We start from the raw sequence: 25,329 nt of genomic DNA on the forward strand, positions 1-25,329 counted from the left end.
TTACTACATCTGAAAACATGTTTATATCCCAAAAAACCAGCCCAGCCTTTTTTAAAGAAAAACAAGACTATAAATGAATACCTCCACAGGGAGGTAATTCCTAATATTCCTATGATGTCTGAACCCTATGATAAATCTCCTAAAACAAAAATACCATTTTGGTTTTTTCTACTTAACTCCAAAGGTGGGCTCTAATCTGCATGGGCTTGATGGTACAGTACCAGCACAAGCTACAGGCTCCCTACCACCAAATAAGCCTTGCTTTTCCACCTCCCCTCACTTTGAACCCTGAACCTTATAGAATTAGAAACACTGTATAAAGACAAACAGATAAAGGATTAAAATATTATGAATAAATAGCTAAAATTATCTTCCCTCCCCCAATCACTCCTAAGAAACAGACACCAAACATTACTTAAGTGTCCAAAATGACCAAAGTCCTTCATTTGCCCATGCCTCAAATGGACAACTACCCAAACAAAGTGAACAACCTTCATGCAAATGCATCAAGGAATGTATTGCTTTTTCATTTGCTGCCCAGCCCTTCAAATACATGCACTAAAATGAGTTAAAACATGGCCTAAAAATGGAAAAAGGGGAAAAAAAAATATATGAATATTTCCCACAAAACTCTTTCCCACCCTTCCCTCTCCTTATGCCCCACCCACCCCCTCCCTTTCATAAGCAAGTATTTTAACTTTTTTTTTTCCTTTTATCTGGCAAAAGAAAAAGTGATTCTTGGTAACCAGAATCAAACCCTATGGTCTCTTTAGTTGGGTCTGGCTATGCCTTTCTAAATTCACCCAGCTCGGTGTCAAAACCATGCCATTTAAGATTCTTAAACACAAAATCAGACCTGCCTAACTCACCCCTTATGGTGGTTTGCCTATAAACTTAGTTTTTCTCTGGCCACTTTTGTCTTAAAAAGGTTCCTAATTGCCAATCAGGGCCACATCCATAAGATCGTCATCTTCCTCCCCAATCATAAAGTCAGGGCTGAGCCTTGAGGGCCTGTCTGTAGATAAAATTGTGTTACTTGTCATAGACAAGGACTGGTCTGAAGAGATGGGTGATTTAGACCAACTCTCTGGCTTGAGACTATGAGATTTTTTCTTGTCTCGGTCTTTGTCCCGGTCCCGGTCTCGATCTTTGTCTTTTACTTTCTTCTTTTCTTTTTTGTGCTTCTTATGCTTTTCTGTGCTGTATTCTGGAAGTGGTCGGATACCATCATCTGAGCTGGGACTGTTCTGATAAGATTTCTCCGCTATGGAAGAGCCTGACTCACTTTCACTGTCCAGATTCTGGGGAGTATATGCTGGTGACTTACTATGGCTAGGAGAGCCACGCTCATGCTTTGGAGTGGAACCACTGATGAGTGGAGAGCCATAGTTTTTGGAAGAGGCCATCTGAGGCCTGAGCCCCTCTCCACTACTTTCCCCAGGTTTCTGCAAAGTCACTTTGGCTTTAATGCTGGGGGAACCCCCATCATGCTTGCTGATGATAATTTTTGCCACACCTGTGCTCCCCACATTTTTTGACTCTGAGGTCTTCTTAGACGAATCCACTGAGCCCCCCGAGGTGGAAACCTTGGATTTTTCTTTATCACTTTTCTCACGCTTACCCTGGAACTCTCCTCCTGACATGTTATGTTTGGAGGACATAGGATGGCTAGAAGAATTTGTGCTCACCCCCATCTGGCCATCCATTGGGTCTTCACCTCCAGGGCCACTCGTGACAACCCCATGCTTCAGTTTATCTATGACAGCTGTTAAGGACGGCTTCTTATTTCTGCTGGGGGATTTCCCTTTGGAACTCCCATGCTGGTTCTGAGAGGAGGACATGGAAGAGCCACTTGAAGAAAAGGAAGAGGAAGATGCTGTACAAGAATTAGATGATGGGGGAGTTTTCTGAGACAATGAGCCTGAGGATCCTAACCCTGAAGATGACTTCATGCCAGTGCCTGAACTAGTTCCAGACAAATGAGAACCACCAGAACCTGAACTGATGGGGGACTTGGCTTTAGAAGATGGGGGAGTCCCAGGGACAGGCTTCATTGGAGAGGCAAGCTTATCAGAGCCTCCAGGTGGCCTTGAATGAGAAGGGGATATGTTTGGTTTACTTAAAGAGGGATTCATAAGTGAAGATGGCTTCCCTTGAGGTTTCATTTTAGTGCTGCTGGAGCCACTGCTCAGTCCATGCTTGGTAATGGGAGAGGAGCCTGGCTTGCCCCCAGACTGGGATGAATTTTTAGACTGGCTAGATCCAGTAGACCCTTGGCTAGAATATACACTGCTACTTAACTTGGAACTTGAAGAACCTTCTGATTTACTGCTTTTCATCTTGCCTGAGTTGGAAGCAGAAGATGAGGAAGAAGAGGAGGAAGAATGGCTATGGTGGCTTTTACTGCCTGAGGAAGACACAGAGCCACTGCTGGTATACTGACTATGGGAGGAGGGCTTGCCCACCATCACGGTACCTTTAGGAATCTGAATAGTGATCTTGGGAATAGGTGGTGTGGCAACACCTGGGGGAGTCTGCGATCTTCCTGAACTGCCTGGAGATTTGGATCCACCTGTACTGGTAGGTGGGGTGAAAGGTCGGTTAGAAGAACTGTGAGATGGAGACTTTCCCTCAGTGTCTGCCTTCTTTCGCTTTGGAGGCTTATCTTTGCTTTTACCATCGTTAGAAGGGGTCCGGCTGCGCTTCCCTGGTTTGCTATCTAATCCTGGCCCTGACAGACTACTATTACTGCTGCCATTGCCTTCCTTTACTCGCTTTTGAGTCTTTTCTTTCCCTAAGTCCCCAGTAGTCAATAAAGGACTCTGGCTACCACTGTGATGCTCCATGAGATCTGTAGGACCCAAAGCCTTACCAGCCACTGCTATAATACTGAAATCAACTGTGTCAGCTTGGCTATTGCCTTTAAACTTAGTCTCCCCATTATCACCTCCAAGCATTGGCACCCCCAAAGTATTTAGTGCCTGAGATGCAAATCCTTTGAAGTCATCATTATCTCCGCTTTGGCTACTTTCGTCAAAATATTCTTCTCCAAAACCACTTTGGCTCTGGCTGTTCAACAAATCAGGATTAAAATCTACTCCATCAGGAAAAAAATGATTGGTAGGAGAGTCACTACTGGGGCTTCCAGCAGCATCTGCAATTAGGTCAGCTGGATCTGTGTATGGATTTTCATTATTATTGGTTTGAAAGACATCAGGGTCAAAGAGGGCACTCTGAGAATGCCCAGAGCTTGAAGAATCTCGAACAGGGGTGCCAATGGGTGGGCAATCGTCACTAGTGCTGGGAAGCTTAGAGGCTTCTTCCGCAATGTCTGAAAGGATATCAGTTACATCTGGGCCAATGCTGTCTGAACTGGATAGCCGGACCATCCTTTGAATACTGGGCTGGGGGTGAGGTACTGGTTGTGGGTAAGTTGTTGGGGGAGTACTGCACTGGCTTGGAGCTGGAGTGATGTGTGGTGTATCCAGCGTGTCTGCTGTCATGTTGACATCAAAGATAGGGTTCTGTGAGTCAACATCCATTGAAAATAGCTCCCTCTGAAAGTCATCTTCAGTCTGGTGCTTGGGTTTGTCAGGTGGTAATCTTGATGACTTCTTCTTCTTTGCCTTGTTGCTTCCCGGGCATATTTCCATCCGGGGTGAGCCGGAAGAAGAGTTCTGCCTTTCTAAAGGGCTGCTTCCATAAAGGGTTGAGAAATCCTGGGCAGGATTATCTTTAAGAAGGTTCATGAGCATCGGGTGGTTCTTGGTGTTGCCGGCCATCGAAGAGACAGGTGGCGGCGTGTGATGAGGAGGGGTCGGACTCGAGCCAATGGTAGACCCCCCGTTCCCTGTGATTTGCAACAAACTGGTAAGAATTGGGTTCTGAGACACCTTGCTGAAGTCCTCCCCATGGCCCACCGACTCATGCCGATCTTTGATGCTCATGCTCATATTAAACAAGGTGGTAATGGGACCCCCCGGAAAGGTGTTGGTTGGTGTAGTGGTACCACTCATTGGGTTGTTGCCTGTGGTCATGCCATACCCTGGGCTGCTAGCCGGGGGCAGGTTCTTTTTCACCATGTCTTCAACTGTCTCTGCAATGAGGGACAGTGCTGGGGTGTCGGCCTGAATGGTTTCAGCTTTCCTCCGAATAGCCCTCATCGTCACAGGGATGGACATACATCTGTAAGAAAAGATGGAAAAAACAAAGTTACCAATGTACTAGCTGCTGAATGAAAACAATTTTTATTTGGGAGAACAGGCTTTAATTCTGCCTGAGTTTCAGACATGCCATCAAAAGTTTCCATTAAGCAATTTTCAGGTAAGGCAAGTAACCCAAAAGGCAGGAGTAGTTCTATAAAATGCCAGAGCTTTGAGCAAATTCATTCTAAAAAGAATCTGGGGGCGCCTGGGTGGCTCAGTCGGTGAGGCATCCAACTCTTGATTTCGGCTCAGGTCATGACCTCACAGTTCATGAGACTGAGCCCCACAATGGGCTCTGCACTGACTGCACATAGCCTGCTTAAGATTTTCTCTCTCTGCCCCTCCCCCACTCGCACGCACACCCTTTCTCAAAAAAATAAACTTGATAAAATAAGAACCTGTATTAGTAAGCAATCTCAACCTCTTCTGAAGCACTACCAAAACCAACCAACCATAAACAGAGTCCAAATTAGATATCATACTGAACTAAAAGAAAACTGATAATGAACTTGGTAAGAAAATGCCCTCCTTTTGGGGCTTCACATGTGACTAATGAGATTGCTATTTATCTTAATGAACCACTAGAAAAATTTCTTGACCCATCAAGTTCTAAGCTTTAATGGCTTAGATCATCCCAACACTATACTGTGAAAAATGCTATTATTGGTATAAAATCTTGTTTATTTTATAAACATATTTTTGAAAACACTTTGCTCCAGAACATTGTAACAACCTTTCTTAAAAGACCAGATAGTAATATTTTAGGCTTTTGAAGATCATATGGTTTCTGTCCAGCTGTTCTGCCATCTGAACTTAAAAGGCACCACAGACAATACGTAAATGAACAGACATGGCTGCGTTCCAATAAGATTTACTTACAAAATAGGCCACAAGTACCTACTCCAGAAAAATCTCAAAATTACATACTAATGTTTCTGGGAAGCTGACTGCCTTAAGTATCTTCCCACATGCCACCATTTAACATATTACATATGTTAAAAAGTGAAACAAAAGGTAAGTGAAAAAAAAAATCTACATCTTATTTCAGCTCTCCCCCTCCTAAAAGAACCCTAACACTGGGCCTAAAGTTACCTACCTTACTTCCTATTACTCTCATAATATTTAAAACACCAAAGCTCACATTGCTTTTGAATCCTAAAGCAGAGGAAGGTGAATTCAAAGCAGTGACTATATGCTCTCCTCCTAAATTTCCAGTTCAATCTAATACTGAAAACAGCACTCCTTATACTCCTCTTAATGGGACTCTGAAGGAAAAGGGCCAGTGCTACCTTTGAACAACTTTGGCAATGAAGTCATCTGTGCAGATGAGTGCATCTGACAGCCCCTTGTACAGTTTACAGCTCACATGTGTTGAGTCCTGTACATCCATAACCACTGAAAGACAAAATACATAGGAGGTATTTGAGAGAGACTCAGCTTCTGATTTTTCAAAAAGAAAATAAAGGGACCAAACCACTGCCCTAAGAGAAGTGCTAGCCCCCTCACAACTCACCACACACCAGGGAGTCATTCACAGGGTGCTGAAAAGATACGCTGAAACGGGACTCTGAGAGGGGACACACTTCAAATTGGAGGAGCCCAGGAGAATCTAAAAAGCAAAGAAAAGGATCATAAAATAATCAACCAAATATTAGATACAAGTAAATACTAATCCCTAAGTATACAGAAATTCTGTCTCCTTAGAAACTAAATCCCACACATTTTTTAACACACAAAACTTACTACATCATTCAGAGGTGATAGAAGGAATCAGATTCCAAGGACTATGCCAGCTTATGTTATAAATACTCCAAAACAAGCAACTAAACTTCCATTTTCTAAAATGAAAGCCATTTGATCCCTAAATTACTGGAGACCTTGACAGATATAAACACCTTGCCTTGAAAGTGAATTCTGAAAAGAAACTGGCCAAGAAGAGTTTTTCATTCTTTGTGATAAGCAGATATCCAGAACCACTATAATAAACCCTGCTATCAGTGTTTGCAGATGTTAGCTATGCAACCCATAGTTTGGTAAGCAGGGATCTAGGGGCTATCATGTAAAGTGATAGTTATGCCAAATACACGTATGTAACTATCATCATAGGTTCTTAAGCCAAACACGCTGGCAGCCCAGAGATAAGGATCATGTACTTTCTTGGAAAAAAGCATATGCATCTCTGCGGGACTAACTTTGTAACTATCTTATGAAAACTAATATCCAGATGTCCTGAAACCATCTGGAGAATTCTCCCAGATTCAAATACATGACATAGAAGGGTCATAAGCACACTTGCATGTGGTCAGTGCCATTACTCTAAAATTTCTCATTTTAAACCAGTTCTTATTCTCAAAAATGCTATCTCCTGATTTAACTTCCCTGTTTCTTTTTGCCTACCACTTGCACTGATACATTTCTATTTGTGAAGTGCTTTACAACTAAGGTAAAAAATTAACTGTGGTTAACTAGAGCAGCCAAAATTCTTTTCAGGGATAGCAGGATGCAGTTTTCTAATAGCAAACTGCATTTGAAAAATATCAGCATTCAGAATCCTGGGAGAAAAAGCAAAGGGCACAGGTCTTACCCCCTTTTAAGCTTAAGTTCCCCAAAGAATGGGGAGATGAAATATACTCAGGCAGGACTAAAAGCTGGGAAGCACTGTCCTAAACAACCTTGATTTAGATATCAAGAAATCGTCTCTGGGATGCCTGGCAGCACATGCGACTCTTGATTTCAGGGTTGTGAATTAAAGCCCCATATGGAGTGTAGAGATTACTTTAATAAAGGGGTGGGGAGGAAGAAGTCATCTCTTCCTACAGTGTCCCAAGTTCTACCTTACATATCTGCTATAAGATTCAGGCTCGTAGGTACCCAATTATATCACTGTATGCAGAGAAAGAATAAATTCATTACAAACAACTAGTGGTTTCCAAATGCCAATTTATTGATGAGTTCTATCATAACTATTTGTGGAGCTTAAACTAGATTCCCAACTCCTACCACTGAGGTTCTATATCAATTTACTTGGGAACGGAAACCAGTTTTAAAAGTTCTACAGGGAATATAATAGGCCACCAATTTAGAGAACCACAAGAGTAATCAAGTTTCCATTTGCCAGTAACTATATCAAAAGGAAAAGTAGTACCTTCTTTCAGAATAGTTCTTTTGACACAACTTCCTATTAGGGTGTTATAGGCCACTTGATGTCTGATCAGATTTAGGATCAGAGGAACTCGGCCAGGGTGCTGAAAGGTGATTTTGCTAACTAAGGTTCCCTGTAGACTTCTGCCATCTGGAAGAGGAGCATCCTTGTTGAGGAAATAGCAGTGCTGCTGACCTGGAAGAGCCTGGGCAAAAAGAACAAAAGAAATGAATGCTATTTATTCATCCATCATGCTTCAACCACAGAAGCATGGGGGGGGGGGGGGGGGACAACCCACTTCTCAAAAATCAGCCGCAATTCCTTAGTGAATAATAAAACTCCACAGTGAATTATTTGGTCAGCTGATGTTATCAATTACTTGGCTGAAAAGACCTCTTTTTTGTAAATGTTCTGCTAGTGGTTTCCTAACCTAGCTAAAAAAAATTACCTCAGAAATCTGTTTAAAAAAGGTTCCTGAATTCTAAGTGCAAAATCTATATTTTAAATAAAACACCTTATATAATGTAATGCAGTCAGAATTTGGGAACTACTACTTTAGTCTAGACTATCATCAAACATTCAAATAAATTCAAGTCCAGATGAGGTTTTGGAACCTTCCTTAATTTATTCATTCCAGGACTTCTTTGCATGTACTTGAAGGATCTTTTCAGGTCATGACACTTGAAAGAATTAAACATTAAGAATTGTTAACATCTGGGGTGCCTGGGTGGCTCAGTTGGTTAAGTGACTGACTTCAGTCTAGGACATGATCTCACGGTTGATGGATTTGGAGCCCCATATTGGGCTCTGTGCTGACAAGCACAGAGCCTGCTTGGGATTCTCTCTCCCTCTCTGCCCCTCCCCCACTTGCACATACTTGCTGTCTCTCTAAATAAATTAAAAAGAAAAAAATTCTTAACATCTACTTAAAAGCTTGTAAAAGTTCAGGATACCATTATGAGACTTTCATCTGAAATTTTGGCCATGAAATGTACAGTTATATCCTGACTTGGAAGCTCATGCTCTCTTTCTTCAGTATGTTTCAGAAATTTCTGTGATTTCCTGCCTGAATGAGGAACTAGAAAATGGCCCAGTAGTCCAAAAGATATGTTTCTGACCTCAGTATTCCTATAAAGGAAGATTCTGATCCTGGGTTCAAATATAACCTACAACAATCTATAAGCCTTACTTACAGCATAAAATCGCATGTTGTGATTCAAAGGTATGGGGTCAGGGTCCTTTGACAGCTCAAATTGAGTGATTAATTCATAGAGGGGTACATAAGTTGGTTGAGTTTCAAACAATGGAATTCCTGGAAAAACAAGAATATAATGATCACAATAACATCAAATGGTGACAGCTCTGTTTTCCCTTTGTGACTTCTATTTCATTCATCCATTCATTGAAAAAGTACTTACTAATAAGCATTTACTAATACACAGCACCATGACATTTATACCCATCAGTACTTTTTTGAGACCTGCAAGACTGAAAGAAGTCTAAAATAATCTGAATTTGAAGTTTGTTTTTTACACTTTTAACAAGTATTACCTCCTGATGCTTAAAACTCACCTGTGCAGTTCTGAAGTTTCTGAACAAATGCTCTAGATACTGGGATTGGCTGGGGAAATTTCAAGAAGAAACAGGCAGGAAGATCAACACTGTTGGCACTGGTGATTAAGGAGAAGGAGGGAGTCCTTCAAAAAAAAAAGGGGGGGGGGATGGTTGGATTTTGACTTGATACAAAAATAAAAAATCTAAACATTTGTTCTTAGACATGTCCATATCATTTAACAAAAGCCTATCAAAAAAGTTCACTCTTTCAGGGGATGCCTGGGTGGATCAGTCAGGTAACTGTCAGACTTTGGCTCAGGTCATGATCTCACAGTTCATGACTGAGCCTTGCATCAGGCTCTCTGCTGACAGTGCGGAGCCAGCTTGGGACTCTCTCTCTCTCCTCTCTTTCTCTGTCCTTCCCCTGCTATTCTCTCTCTCTCTCAAAAATAAACAAATAAATATTTTTTAATTTTACTCTTTTGGGGACACCTGCCTCAGTCAGAAGAGCATGCGACTCTTGATCTTGGGGTCCTGAGTTTGAGCCCCACATTGGGTGTAGAGATTAGTTAAAATTAAAAAATAAATAAGATGTTAAAAAAAATAATAGTTCACTCTTTCAACTTTCTTTCCCCAGTTCCAAAACATCCTATTCATTAACCCTTACGTACTTAATCAAACATCTATCCTGAGACAGGCTCTCTAGTTATTACTCCAATATGACTCCAAAACAATATAAATCCCATGATAACCTAAAAAACTGAAGCAATCATTAAACCAAGGGAATTAGTACAGTTCTCCTCCTTCTCTGTCAGGATAGACAATGTGTTCTATAAGCAGACTTCAGACAGGAACATTCAAATAGATATTGAAAAGAGGAATTAAAAAGAGAAAATAAAAAGCCAATCTCTAGAAAGTTAAGTGAGAGAAGAGCCAAGTGAAAGTATTACTTATTTCATACCAGGCTTGAAGTTGGAAAAAATAAACTTTGCTACCCTGGAAGTATATTTAACTTACCATTTGTTGTCAACTGGATGTGACCCCATAATTAATGGTGCAATTGGAAGTTTATACATAGCAGATGTTCCTTCTATTGTCACTGATGCGTTCATGCCCAATGATCGAGGAACTGAGAATAGGAAAGAAAAGGGGTATTCTCCAAAGTAACACAAATTACAAGGATCTTAACACTTAAAAACAAAAAAACAAACTACCTTCTGCATAATTTGCTAACCCTAATTTGTCAGATAATATAATACCTGTATGACTTAGAAGTTTGAGAAGCTGCCTTCTAATAACCAGTATTTCTGTCAGTAAATAAAACAAAATACAGGAAACCATATACTCCAAAGAAAAAAAATTTAAAAAAAATTTTTTTAATGTTTATTTCTGAGAAAGAGAGAGAGAGAGCATGAGTGTGCACGCAAGCACAGGGGAGGGGCAGAGAGAGAGGGAGACACAGAATTTGAAGCAGGCTCCAGGTTCTGAGTGGTCAGCACAGAGCCCAATGCAGGGCTCAAATTCATTTACAGAGAGATCATGATCTGAGCTGAAGTCAGATGCTTAATGGACTGAGCCACCCAGGTGTCCCAATTTTTTATTTTATTTTTTTTATTTGAGAGAGTGCAAGTGGGGGAGAGAAGTGGGACAGAGGGAGGAGAGGGGAGAGAGAGAAAATTTTAAGCAGGTTCCCACGCTCAGTGCAGAGCCCGACATGGGGCTCAATCCCATCACCCTGGGACCAGGACCTAAGCTGAAATCAAGAGTTGGATGCTCAACCGACTAAGCCACCCAGGAGCCCCTTAAAGGCACATTATCGACATTTACTTATTTTCTCCAACTCCAGAATGCTTTTAAATAGAATTATGATTATAGGATAATCAATGACTAAAGTTATAAGGGAACCAAATGAGGGATTAGGCCATTTCTCATTTTGTTTTAGTATATTAAAAAGCAAATAGAGGGGCACCTGGGTGGCTCAGTCAGTTAAGTGTCTGACTCTTGGTTTTGGCTCAGGTCATGATCTCACATGTTTGTGAGTTGGGAGGTCTGCACTGTCGGTGCAGAGCCTGCTTAGGATTCTCTCCCCGCAGGCACATGCTCTCTCTTTCACTCTGTCTCAAAAAACATGAATAAACTTAAAAAAAAACAAAAAACAAAAAAAACCATCTATTATTGTAATTCTTTAGTAAGCTGGGTAATTTTTTCACCTTTAATGTTTAAAGGGGATTATTTCAAGACAAATGGTTTATATCTTTTCATTCATTCACCTACTTGTTCATAAGCACCTATTAAGTTTGTACTATTATGTATGTATGTATGTATGTATATACGTACATATGTATATACTTATGAGCATGTGTGTGTTACAGATGCAAACTGAGAGAAACAGCAAACTTTGGTAGGGATGGCAAACCAGGAAATACACACAGGCTTGGGCGTTCAATTATTTTAAATATTTTTTAAACACTGAACAAAACCTTCAGTTGCTTTACAGTTAAAGCCTTACCATTATTCTCATGCAAAATGATGGGAGATGTAGTCTTATCATCCAGCAGATCAGAAGGAGAGGCATAGTACTTCAAGTTCATTAAATGACCTATGAAAAATAACACTTATCACTATATATTTATCAGGTAAATTAGAAATATAGAAAAACATTCCCATTTCTACAAAACTACATGAGAAAATAGTTTCATAAATAAGAGGATTCATGCTCCAAAGCAACTTATAAAATATAATGGCACCAGAAGTATTAATTCTAGTGCCAACAATTTACTTCACAATTTAAAAATGTAAATGGGGGAGGGCAAGAAGCATTGACACCTTGGAAACCATCTAATAATACACAAGTGACTGCTAATTTTCTCCCTGTGCTTGTAATCCCAAAGTGAAATTTAAGTAATGACCCCTTAACTAAAACTAAACAATTTTCTAAATAAGCAACGTAGGATCACATACCCCCACTTCTTGGAGTAAGATAGCCAACACTTCCATGAAGAATCTTATCCAGGGGACCAGCATTGGTTGCTTTCCTGTGAGAAAAATGATCTATGTTTGCTTGTATTTTAGCCCTGAAGGTATTAGTGCACAATGTATTAATGAATTCAGCTGTTAAAAGTCTTAGAATACTAACTTAATGACTCTTATAACTGGGCATAGAGCAATTGTATTTTACTTTCGAAGAGATCACTTACAAGTATAAACCAGTATGTAATACAGTGAACAAAAATTATAAGTAGACTATTATTTATAAGACCAGAGGCCAGGTTTGACAAGTCTTCAAATAAAATTGATGGAATACCAACGAACAACTTGGACATACCAATACTCAGAAAATGGAATGTGATCATTTGGGAAGTAAAATGAGATAGACAAGATATATGATAGAGGACCCTAGTAACACCCTAGATGAAAAGCTTTAAGAACAAAGTACCCAGAAGGTACAATTCAACAGAATTGACACCTTAGCCAGTCTTACCAATACATAACTGCCATTTTAGATAGATCCTGTTCTAAGGATTGGAGAGCCAAGTACATTTTAGTCTTCAGTTTGCTAGAAAGTAGATGAAGAGAACAAGAGTTAAAGAGTTGAAAAACATACACACACACACACACACACACACACACACACACATACACACACACACACACACATTAACATTCCCTTGAAGGCAATTCTATTTGAAAGACCCAAGCTAGTTAACAGAACCCCAGGTAGGTTAAAAATAAAAATGATGAGCAAGTTCAACAACAACTAATTTCTTTTCAGCCTAAAAATCATGTTGGGGCACCTGGGTGGCTCAGTTGGTCTAGCATTCGACTTTCGTTTAGGTCATGATCTCACAGTTCATGAGCTGGAGTCCCACATCTGTCAGTACAGAGCCTGCTTGGGATTCTCTCCCCTGCCCCACTCTCTGCCCCTCCCCCACTTGCAGTCTCTTTCTCTCTCTCAAAATAAATAAACCTAAAAAAAATCAACATGTTGAAGACATCTCAAAGATTATAATGTCTTTTAGCATTATATCCATTAATGCAGATATTATTTATTTAAAATACCTTCAAAAGATATAAAATTGGAAGCTATAGGTTGTCAGTAGGAGAAGAAATCACAAATAAGATAGGGCAGAAGACTCGGCAAGTTTTTAAGCACAAGTATATTTATACGAATTTTTCCAACAAAAGCAAAAAAATAAAGAAATACTTACTTGTCCCCTGGAAGGTTATAAAGATTAACAAGACCCTTAAGGTGCTTAGAAAATTCATCAAAATTTTTTTCCCTATAAGGAGTTCAGGAAAGAAGGAGGAGAATAAAACACAATTACTACTCAATCTTAATGCAAAGTACCAAAAAATCATGGCTATATAAAACTAATTTTAATAATTTGCTTTACTCTTTTTCCCCCCAGCCAAAGTTTTCTAGCATCAATCAAAAGTAGCAAAAGAAGGGGCACCTGGGAGGCTCAGTCAGTTAAGCATTCAACTCTTGATTTCAGCTCAGGTCATGATCTCACAGTTTTTGAGTTCGAGCCCTGCATTGGGCAGAGTCTGCTTGGGATTCTGTCTTTCCTTCTCTCTCTGCCCCTTCCCAGCACGCGCGCACACACACACGCGTGCTCTCTCTCAAAATAACTAAGGTTAAAAAAGAAAAAAAAAAGTAGCAAAAAAAAAATGTTTCCCTTTCTCCTTCCCATTTTTCTGGAGAAGGTACTTGTAAGCAGTACAAAAGAGTCAAAAAGACCTAATAGTTCATATATTACAGTAATTTGCTCCTACATAATGAGACTTGATTTAAATAAATCACTTTCTGGGGCGCCTGGGTGGCTCAGTCGGTTGGGTGTCTGACTTCAGCTCTGGTCATGATCTCACAGTTTGTGGGTTCGGGCCCCACATCGGGCTCTGTGCTGACAGCTCAGAGCCTGGAGCCTGTTTCGGATTCTGTGTCTCCCTCCCTCTCTCTCTGCCCCTCCCTGGCTCGCACTCTCTCTCTCAAAAATAAACAAACATTAAAAAATTAATAAGTAATAAATAAATAAATAAATAAATAAATAAATAAATAAATCACTTTCTTTTCCTCTTAATATGTAACTGAGATGATTGAATGTTGTGAGGGAAAAAAAAACTTTTGATTGGAGGAAATGGAAGTCAAATAAATTTGGAAAATAGAATACTTGCATGCATATGGCAATCTAAGGGTAGAGAGGAAAATGAACACTAGGAGAGAGATGAGAGGCCTGGAGAAAAGGAGATGAGCACTATGGAGGCAAGCCACATATTCGAGAATGTTCCTATGACGAGATCTGCCCCAGAAAAAAGAAAACTACTACCTAGACCCCTTGCTTCCTAGAACCCAATATTCGGGTTTGGATTCTTAGTCAATTAGGCTCTGTGGGCAGGCTCAGGAATCCAACACAACTCAACAACTCTAATTCTCTGTATCTTATTTCAAACTTAAAAGAAAAAAAAAGTTTCTTGAAAGCTAAATTGCCCTACCAATGTCAGATATTTGGTCAGGCATTTATTGAGCAAATATGAGCACTTACTACCCAAAATGCCATGAAGACAGTAAAAAGAAACAAGAACAGCAGCAAAATAAACCCTCTACCTTAAAATTATCACCTATACAAAGTGACTAAAAATTGCACACAAGGGCTAATATTCTTTCTGAAGTTCCCATTTCAAAACATGCTTACAAATTAACTTTAGAACACCACCAGTTAGTTCATAAATTGGTGCAGTCTCCTACTCCAGGATTAGAACCAGAAGTATTGGCTTTCTGGACTATTCTGGTAACACACCTGTTGCTAGACTTATAAAAAGGTTTTTATGTTGCATTGCAATTTTTAAAAGGTGGTTCAAACTTGGCACATTTGGCTAGAAACACATTAAAATGATTACTGCAAAGGCCGACTGTAAAACTTATTTCCTCACTATTAACACCTTAAGACATTTCCACGTAGTATCTGAGAACTTTGCTATATTTAAAACATAAAATTGATGTAATGACTTTTTCAAAATCCCAGAAAGTAAATTTCCACTCAATTTAAAGGGAAAGGATAATCCAGAAGGAAATGCCATTAACTGCTAAGAAACTCTTCAAGCCTAGTGCTTTTCCTATGATGGGAGTTTATCACACATACACCTTAAATGTAAGACAGTTTTTCTCAAAATTAAAGTGAAAATAAGTGCTTTTCATGACATAGACTCAATTCTCTCAAGCCTTCTCTCATTCAATAATTAGTTTCTATTTATTTTTGTTGCACACAGAATTTTTGAGGCTAGATCAGTTTTCAACCAGGAGTGATTTTGCCCACCAGGGAACATTTAACAATATCTAGAGATATTTTTTATTGTCACAGGTCAGGAGATAGATACTAGGGGGGCAAGAATGTGGTTAAACATCCTACATTGCACAAGGCAGTCCCCTATAGCAAAGAATTTTCCAATCCAAACTGTCAATACTGCCAAGGTTGCAAAATCCTGGGATAGACTAAGTTGAGAAACCAAGCTAAGTCCATACTGAAAGTGAACAAACATAGACTGAAAAATCTTGACCTAAGAAAATAAGTATGTTCCTCAGGAGAGTAAATTTTTTCTTTTCTTTTGATAAAGATAATAACTTCTGACCAGCCTCAACACCCAACTATAAAGAACAGCATTGTCTGCCAGTATCAGGGAACATAAACATCATTTGCTTACCTTAGTTGCTGTACAAGTTCTGGACAGCTCTGAAATTAAACAAATCATGTTAAAACTTTAAACTACTTTAAGGCCTTTGAAGACATCAAAAGTTTTTCTCTTTTATTAATAGCACATGCTTTATAACAACAACATTAAAACTACAGATGATCCTTATATTAAGATATCAAAAAGCAGCTTCTTTCTACTTGGTAAACCATGGGGTTGGGGTGGGAAATTCAAGATCAAAGTATATGAACTAGTTTATAATGGAATCAACTTTCAGTAGTTTGTTTAAAACAGTAGGACCTCTCTTTAATGCCATCCTTGGAGTCCACATTCAACTGTCTTGGTTACACACATTAAACATTCATCTCTATTACAAGATTTTTCAGAGACATTAGTTATGTACAAGATTATCTGTCCTTTTTGATTATTAGCTCTTTGAGGATAAGAACTTTAAGTTATTTATCTCCATATCCCCAGCACCTATTGTTCAATTGCGGCTCATGTTTGTTGATATGAAATGGAAAGGGTTCCTCTAGCGTCTCCACTTGTCAAAGCCTTTGGATGATGTCAGAGATGGACCCATGTTATTCTAAATTCCATTCTAGAGCTATTGACATTACATTACAGCCCATCACATCATCTCTACAGTGGCTCATGAAAAAACCTAAGCCCAAGCTATTTCAAACCCCAACAATTCATCTTAAAATTAATGTCCCTAAGTAAACCCCACAGATTCCAGTGAAATATCAACAGCACATACCACAGGATTCTCCCCATGGTGAGCCACTTTTACATCACAAAGCTGTCCTGCAGGATCTAACTGCACTTCCACATAGAACATATCTGACGTGATGTAACATTCAGTGCCACTGGCACTGAGATGAGAGCCCAGTCTAGCAGGAACAAATCAAAACAAAAATTAATAGAAGACACATAAATAAAGCCACCCAAAGTCAACACTAAGTTAAATACTTCTGCCTAAGATAGACTACTTACCCATTCTGTCTTGCTATAGACTCCAAACGGTCAGTCATTGCTGGTAAAGATGTTACTAGGAAAGGGTAAAAAAAAAAAAAAAAAGGAAATCACAAAATCCTCCAAATAACTTAAATTTTATTCTTCAAAAACCAAAACATCCTAAGGAGTATATCCATACATTCAAGCCATTACATCCAACAGTTCAAATGCTTAGAATTTTTGTATGTTCATAAGTTAAGACTTAGCTGTGACCTAAATAGTAAGGGTCAAAAAAAAAGACCTACTTGAGGAGCACTTGGCTGACTCAGTTGGTGGAACATGCGACTCTTAATCTTGGGGTTGTGATTTTGAGCCCCAGTTGGGCACAGAGCTCACTTTAAAAAGATCTATTTGAGGGGCTCCAGGATGGCTCAGTCAGTTAAGCATCAACTCTTGGTTTCGGCTCAGGTCATGATCCCACGTTTGTGGGTTCAAGCCCCACGTCAGGCTCTGTGCTGACATCTCGGAGCCTGGAGGCTGCTTCGGATTCTGTGTCTCCCTCTCTCTCTACCCCTCACCCACTCGTGCTCTGTCTCACTCTTTCTCAAAAATAAACATTTAAAAAAAAATTAAAAAGATCTATTTTGGGGGCACCTGTGTGGCTCAGTTCAGTTAAGCCTCTGACTTCAGTTCAGGTCATGATCTCATAGTTGGTGAGTTCAAGACTCAAGTCAGTTTCTGTGCTGACAGCTCGGAGCCTGGAGTTGGCTTCGGATTCTGTGTCTCCCTCTCTCTCTGCCTCTCCCCTGCTCACTCTCTCTCTCTCTCTCTCTCTCTCTCAACAATGAATAAATGTTAAAAAAAAAAAAATTTAGAAAAGATCTATTTGGAGCGCCTGGGTGACTTAGTTTACCATTCAGATTCAGTTCAGGTTATGATCTTGCAGCGTGTGGATTCAAGCCCCATATCGGGCTCTGTGCTGACAGCTCAGAGCCTGGAACCTGCTTCAGATTCTGTCTCCCTCTCTTTCTGCCCTTCCCCTGCTCTTGCTCTGTCTCTCTCTCTCTCAAAAATAAATAAACATTAAAAAAAAAAAAGATCTATTTGAAAAAATTATCGGACCTTTTTCCTCTCCCTTTTGCATTACTCATTTGGGACAAGTTATCTTTAACTTCAAAAAGACACATGTATCTGCTAATGCTAGAATAAGGAAGATTAACATCAAAACTAAAACCAACATAAAGAAATATTCAATATTCATAGCACCATTATTCACTACAGCCAAAAGGTGGAAACCCAAATGTCCATTCATGAATGGAGGAATAAAAATGTGGTATACACATGCAAAATATTACTTAGCTTTTTAAAAAAATGTTTATGAATATATTTTGAGAGAGCTGGAATATAGGATCAGAGAAAGAAGGAGAGAGAGAATCCCAAGGAGGTTTTGCACTATCAGTGCAGAGCCTGACCCGGGGCTCATTCCTATGAACTGTAAGATCATGACCTGAGCTGAAATCAAGAGTCGGATGCTTAACTGACTGATCCATTCAGGCACCACTATTTAGCTTTTTTTAACAGAGAGGTAATTCTGATACATGCTACAAAATGGATGAACCTTGAAGACATTATGCTAAGTGAAAAGTCAGTCACATAAGGACAAATACTGTTTCATTCCACTAACATGAGGTATCTAGAGTAGACAAATTCTTACAGAGAGAAACTAGAATGATGGTTACAAGGAGTTGAGGAGAGGGAGAAAGGAGAAATTACTGTTTAATGAATACAGGATTTCAGCTCGGGAAGATGAAAAAGTCCTGAAGATGGACAATGGTAGTGATGGTTATGTAGCAATGTGAATGTACTTAATGCCACTCAACTATAATTTTAAATGGTTCAAAGGGTAAATGTTATGTTATGTATATTTTACCACAGTTAAAAAGTTAACAGCCTCTGCCTCTACGTACCATAGTATTTCCACAGATTGGGAAGGGCTACCAGTTTCTTAACATTGAGACTCTACGTTGAGCTGGAAGAAGCAAAGTGGGATTCTCTACATTTTGATGAACAAGGATTCTTAACCATCAGAAAAGGAAACATTAGAAGGGGCGATGAAGGTTGTAGGCACCTACTCTCAGACTTGAGATGTCAAAGAAAACCCAAGGGGTGGAGGTGGGGGGGAACTATTCAGCTGAATCAAGTTCATTTGTGATGGATCAGAGTAAAATCTGTTTTTTACTTTCATTTCTCCCCCAAAATACACAGAAGTAGTAATTATAATCATAAATATTCAAGCTCATGATTTAAATTTTATTTGCTTTCCTGAAAACACTGTCCATAACAATGTAAAAATCCTTTAGAGTCAAAATGTCCATTTTCTTATTGCAAGTTAATTAGAAGAGAACATCTGAAGAAGAGTGCCTGGATGGCTCAATCAGTTAAGGATCTGACTTCAGTTCAGGTCATGATCTCACGGTTCAAGAATTCAAGTCCCATGTTGGGCTCTGTGTTGACAGCTCAGAGCCTGGAGCCTGCTTTGGATTCTGTGTCTCCCTCCCTCTCTCTGCCCCTCCCCTACTTGTGCTCTGTCTCTTTCACTCTCAAAAATAAATAATAAAACATTATAAAAAGAAACTGGGGGCGCCTAGGTGGCTCAGTCAGTTAAAAGTCTGACTTTGACTCGGGTCATGATCTCACAATTTGTTTGTTCAAGCCTCGCATTGGGCTCTGTGCTGACAGCTCAGAGCCTGAAGCCTGCTTTGGATTCTGTGTTTCCCTCTGTCCCTCCCCCCACTTGCACGGTCTCTCTCTCCCAAAAATAAACATTAAAAAAAAAGACAGAGAGAACATGTGAAGAAAAAGAACTTTCCCTTGCTACCTTATAGTTACCCTCCATCAACTATCTTTTGAGTCTCTACCAGTCTCCCAAATAGGATCAAAAATAAATGTTTCAAAAATTCAGGTGAGATCTCATCTTGGGGTGCCTGGGTGGCTCAGTCAGTCGGTTAAGCATCTGACTCTTGATTTCAGCTCACGTCATGATCTCACAGTTCATGAGTTCGAGTCCCACATCTGGCTCTGCTCTAACAGTGCAGAGCCTGGTTGAGATTACCTTTCTCCCTCTCTCTCTGCCCCTCCCCTGTTCTATCTCTCTGAAAAAATTAACTAAAAAAAAAAAAAATTAAGAGGTGGTCTCAACTCCATAGTGAAAACAAGAACATCACCTAGCAAAGAAAGTTTATCTATCTCAATTTATATTTCTCATGTAAGTATAAAATAGTCTTTATAAAAACTGGGCATTTTAAGAAAGCATATTTCAGGGGCACTTGGGTGGTTCAGTTGGTTGAGCTTCTGCCTTCAGCTCAGGTCATCATCTCCCAGTTTGTGAGTTCAAGCCCCACATTGGGCTCTCTGCTGTCAGTGCAGAGCCCACTTGGGATCCTGTCTCCCTCTCTCTGCCCCTCTCCCTCTTGCTCTCTCTCAAAGATAAACCTTAAAAAAAAAAAAAAAAGCATATTTCAAACATGTTTACAAACCTTTGAGAGCTTTCTGCAATGTCTCCAGACAGCTGACCAAATGTTGGTGCCCTCCAGAACTCATCACAACCCTCTTCTCCTATAATAAGTAGGAAAACATTCAAGATAGAAATTAACCAAGCCAACAGTGTTTCAGGTCAATGGACTTATCCTAGTAGTAATATTTCAGGATAATCCTCAGACTATATGCTATAGGTCTATATACTCTATATTCTCTACATACTCTGATAATCTATAGACTCCTGTTACTCTGTCCATCCTTCCACAGGAGGAAAAGTTCATAAACATGGATACATCCATATCCACATACATGAAGGTAGAAAAAAAGTATGCCCAGATCTTATTTTAGATTAGGAAGAATCAAATACAATAAATGAGATCAGCTTCCCGCAGAAGTAACTACATCCTAAATTTAGTCAGTTAAATAGGGTGGCTCAGGAGATCTGGCAATTCCCAAACCTAACAAGGTGATTTCTGTGTAATCTAAGAAATATAACCAGACCTTAGTAAAATTAGAGTAACTCTAAAAAACAGAACGTGTAGTCCAGAAAAAGGGACTCCCAAAGAACAAAAGATCTGACATAGTTTTTCTAACTCTATCCAAAGAAGAAGTTCCTCTCTGCACAACATTCTATTCTCTAGAAATGTGAACAGCTTTATGATACAAAGATAGTTTTTCAGGCCTTTCCATGTCTTAAATCTCTCTTTGTTCTAAGAAACAAACAAACATCTGATTAATAATCTGGCTTCCCTTGTATCTTGAATAGATAAGGGGTTGCTCTGCACAATGGTAACCAATATTCTGGTAACTGGAAAGATAAACTCTCTGTGGTAGATTAATAAATTGGAATTCTGATTTACATTTAGTCTACTGAGATTTTGTTACTATGTCAGTTGTTGAAAACTCTTCAAAGTCTTAATACACCAACAAAATTAGGTTTCTGAATCTGCAGAGTGAGAAGTAGACAGTAGAAGCTATGGTGCCCCAAAACCAAGACACTGGTACCCCATGAGAGGGTCTTAGTAGCCATCTCGAATTCCTCTATCTCATGATGTCTAATGACAATATCATTTACAGAGCATGTTTCCAACTAGAATATGACTACCTTGTAGTATAAAAATGACAACCTCTGAATCCTCAGACAGGAAAAATAGCCATTCTTCTTTTTAAAACATTAAAATATACATATATATTTTATGTACATAATCTTCAGCCAAAGGATATACATATATTTCTCGAATTTAGTTACATAAATCTTTAAGCAACACCACACTTTAATATCCATTATCTCACTCAATCCTCAAAATAAAACTATGTGGAAAAGCAAACTGGTATTGTGTGCCTCTATTTCCAAATAAGAAAACTGAGACCCAGTAAATAATTTTTTCAAAGTCACATAGCTACTAAGAACTTCAAATATAGGTCTTTTGACAGCAAATTTAGTTCTTTTGCTGGAGCTATACTGATATGATCACATTAAACACTAATAAATCTATTAAACTGAACTTACTATGGACCCAAATTAAGACTTGGTGGGGAGGAGGGGGTACTTTCACTGAAGTATATAACATATATACAGAAAAGTATATGAATCTAAGTGAAGAGATCCATGAATGAATTACCAAAGTGAACCCCCGCCGCCCGCCCCCCCCCCCCCCCCCCGCCCCATCATTACCCAGGTCAAATCACAGAAGTAAAGTTTTCCTACATCATTTGACTACCACTGGAATCACGTGAATGAACTTTTAACATCCAGTCACTACCACTTATCTTCTACTTAACTTCCATTTAAGGGCTCCCCATACTGATAAATGACTCAAGAAGTAGTAGTTGACAGAGTGAACAGGTGAAGCTTATTAAGAATTAATCGCAAACTCTACTAGCAGTGTAAATACATGAAAATACTATCACATTAGACTCAAGGAGCGGGGCGCCTGGGTGGCGCAGTCGGTTAAGTGTCCGACTTCAGCCAGGTCACGATCTCGCGGTCCATGAGTTCGAGCCCCACGTCAGGCTCTGGGCTGATGGCTCAGAGCCTGGAGCCTGCTTCTGATTCTGTGTCTCCCTCTCTCTCTGCCCCTCCCCCGTTCATGCTCTCTCTCTGTCCCAAAACTAAATAAAAGTTGAAAAAAAAAAATTAAAAAAAAAAAATAGACTCAAGGAGCTTAATAGCAAGTGAAGAAGAAAGGTCTCCCTACATCAGTCTATCATATGTGTCTCTCCTAGGTGTATTTCTAAGCACCTTTGCCTGAAGTACCCCAGTGTACTATAGCTCGATTAACATAATTTTATAAACAGAACTTCTTGGGTAGACTCAAGTTGATGTGCACCATGTACTCAGGTGTTTTGTGATAAATAAGACTGAGGACACACTATAATAATTGGTTTGAAAAAGTCTACATGGGGAGCTTAGCTTATTAAGTAATTATCTAAGCACAACACTTTATCCACCACCATAATCCTCACCATGACTTGACGCACAAGCTTAATGGTTTCACTCCAAGGTCTATTTTGGTTAAATTTTGCATGTAGCCGTTCCAAGAGAGAACTCATCTTACTCAGCTTCTCCGACTCTATGATACAAATTAGAAAACATCATTAGAAACTCTTTCAAGACATTTCAATTCTTCTTGCAAAAGAAACCCCCATACCTCATCCTTGGTAAGAACTCAGTTAAAATATTTTTCAATATCATTTACTTCAAAACATACAAATAATTTATTTTTAACGAGACAACACAGAAATTGGGGTCTAAGGAACTCCTTAAAACATAACTGGTTTCTATTCAGTCTTTTAATGAAAACCAAAACAAGAATCACCTCTAATCATGTTTCAGGATCAGGACTACAATTTAGTGACAAAATCATTTCATGATATATGTAGAGCATACATTTGAACATGGCCTTACTATGGTTAGTTGGTTTTCAATGTGAAATACAGGCTTTTTAAATTTTTTGATGTAACTCTAATAGATCAATATATATGTATTATCAAGAAAACATGCTGTATTTGTCATTTTGATTTTTCAAACTAAACCTATATGGATAGGAAATATGTCAACAACTAAAGGATAAATTTCCGGTAGAGGTAAGAGAAAGGTAGAAAAGACCTCGGTTTCTGTCCTGCGAGTGAACAAAGCTCTTATGCTCTCCAACCCCTTTAATTTTTATTACTGAATTATAATTTTCATTATTGAAATTTAGTTGATTTTTATTTTTGAAATGTTATTACATTTATTATTGAATGATAGTTTTTTATTTTATTATTGAAATATAGTTTTTATTTATATTTTCATTAAATTTTTACTTTTGAAATATAGCTGACCCTTCCTCTAATTCGTGTACTTCTAGTATGAGCAAGGACCTGTATTAGAGACCACTGGCAATACAAAAACTTGCAATATGGAGTGCCTGGGCGGCTCAGTCCGTTAAGCGTCCAACTCTTGATTTCAGCTCAGGTCATGATCTCATGGTTTGTGAGACTGAGTCCCACATCTGGCTCTGTGCTGACAATGGAGCCTGCTTGAGATTCTCTGCCTCTCTCTCATGCACTCTCAAAAAAAAAAAAAATGAATAAACTTAAAAAACGCACACACGCAATATGTCTGAGATGACATCTGTGAGGGTTTTTAAAAATTATTATTACTGAAATATAATACGAGCAAGGACATGTGCTAGAGACTGCTGGCAATGCAAAACACACAATACGACTAAGATGACATCTGTGAGGGGGTGTACCTAAGTTAAAGTGGAAATAACCATGACACAGAGCAAAATGAGATATGCTGTTAAAAACAGAAACACATTACTACTCAAATGCAAAAAAGGAAAAGTTCATTATTAGTTGTGGAGATATTACAAAAAAAGTGACAGTTGATGTTGACATTGAAAGTTGAATACAATGTCAGCAATCAGAGTTAAGGCAGTGGCATTTTCTAAATCAAGATTCAAACTCCTTCCAATGTCCTCATATCCTGGAAAACTGGTTTGAGAACTGTTTCAGCCAGTTTATATAGTTTTGAACACATTGTTGGCAATTCCCACTTCCAAGATTCACTCATTCGAGCATTATTTTATGTGCTGGAGATACATTAGTGAGCAAACTACATGAAATTCCTGTCTCGAGTTTCCCTTTTACACTCATCAGTCCTCTGCACCAAGACTTGGATATACTTTTCTTCTTCCTCTTCTTTAAAATACACTCTCCACCCCCCTTTTCCTTAAGAAGCCTGATGATAAGTACTTTATACGAATGCTCAAATCAAACGCTCATATCAAACACGTTCTGGGTCAGGGACTACACAACCATGAGTAAGGCAAGGCCGCTGATCTAACAAAGCTCAAAGTGGAAAAGATGGATAAACACTGATACAGTGATTCTTATTAACAGAACTATATCCAAAATACTAAGGAAGCCGTTAAGAGTGTAAAACTTTATAGATTCTAAGATTCCAACAGAAAAGTTGTTTTTCAGCAGTTGTTAATCTAGCCATTGAAACGATAAATTCAACGCATTTTACAAATATACAATAGTACAAGGTTTGACCACTGTGACATTCTATAGAACTACTGGCTTTTAAAATCTTAAGGTCCTATCATTTCACTCACGCCGAAACATCCTCCAATATTTGACACACAGCTTTATATCATTATAATAATATAATTATATTTTTAAACGTCATTATTCAAACGTCCCTTCTAAAACAAGGTGTAAGCAAATTATAGATTCACTCGCCTGGTCTTCCATTAACTCTAGGTTAAAAACGTCCTGAGGCCCAAATGATTGCCCCTAGCTAAGCAGGAAACCTTCACATAAGTTGGGAGCCCGCATCACCCCAAAGTCAGAGTCCTTCACCGCCAAAGAAGGCACAGTCAGAATCTAAAACTGACACCTATCCCGCCTCCTGGACTCCACGACCTCGGGAGCGTAGGCCCCCCAGCTTCTTCCACAGATTGGCTCCCCAAAGCTGTGTCCCGCCCCCTGCTTTCCCCCTCAAGTCACTCACCCTCGGTTTCCCCCTGAGCCTTCATCCTGACGGTGGGGAGGTCCTGAGTCCTACACAAGAGGATAAGCCCTCCCCCACCACTAACGAGGGAACCAAGTTGGTTCGGGCTTTCGGAACGCAGGGCACCAGCCGTCCCCACTCTTCCCAAGAAGGCTCAGTCTGAAGTCCCCGGCGGCAAGAAGAGAAGGGTGCTCCCGGCCGCCGCCATTTTCCCCACGGAACTTCCCAAATATCGCGAGATT

The 25,329-nt window shown here is 39.4% G+C and overlaps 1 protein-coding gene across 3 annotated transcripts; it reads right to left on the reverse strand.

Moving 5' to 3' along the window:
* Nucleotides 1-415: 415 nt before the first annotated feature.
* On the reverse strand, nt 416-25,329 carry MED1 (mediator complex subunit 1). Of its 3 annotated transcripts, XM_043584289.1 has the most exons (17): nt 25,088-25,329; nt 22,549-22,655; nt 20,082-20,160; nt 16,585-16,639; nt 16,349-16,481; nt 15,601-15,629; nt 13,110-13,181; nt 12,383-12,457; nt 11,863-11,936; nt 11,411-11,500; nt 9,919-10,030; nt 8,920-9,044; nt 8,541-8,659; nt 7,351-7,552; nt 5,719-5,814; nt 5,495-5,600; nt 416-4,185 (listed from the first exon to the last, which is right to left on the reverse strand). In XM_043584289.1, the coding sequence occupies exons 1-17, from the start codon at nt 25,110-25,112 to the stop codon at nt 933-935; spliced, it is 4,752 nt and encodes a 1,583-aa protein (XP_043440224.1). In that variant the 5' UTR covers nt 25,113-25,329; the 3' UTR covers nt 416-932. The 3 variants fall into 3 exon arrangements, with proteins under 3 accessions (XP_043440224.1, XP_043440225.1, XP_043440226.1); XM_043584290.1 differs by lacking the exons at nt 16,349-16,481; nt 22,549-22,655; nt 25,088-25,329 and having other exon boundaries at nt 20,082-20,143; XM_043584291.1 differs by lacking the exons at nt 16,349-16,481; nt 16,585-16,639; nt 20,082-20,160; nt 22,549-22,655; nt 25,088-25,329 and adding an exon at nt 16,069-16,318.

This window comes from Prionailurus bengalensis, chromosome E1 (genome assembly GCF_016509475.1).
Source record: "Prionailurus bengalensis isolate Pbe53 chromosome E1, Fcat_Pben_1.1_paternal_pri, whole genome shotgun sequence".
NCBI lineage: Eukaryota > Metazoa > Chordata > Mammalia > Carnivora > Felidae > Prionailurus > Prionailurus bengalensis.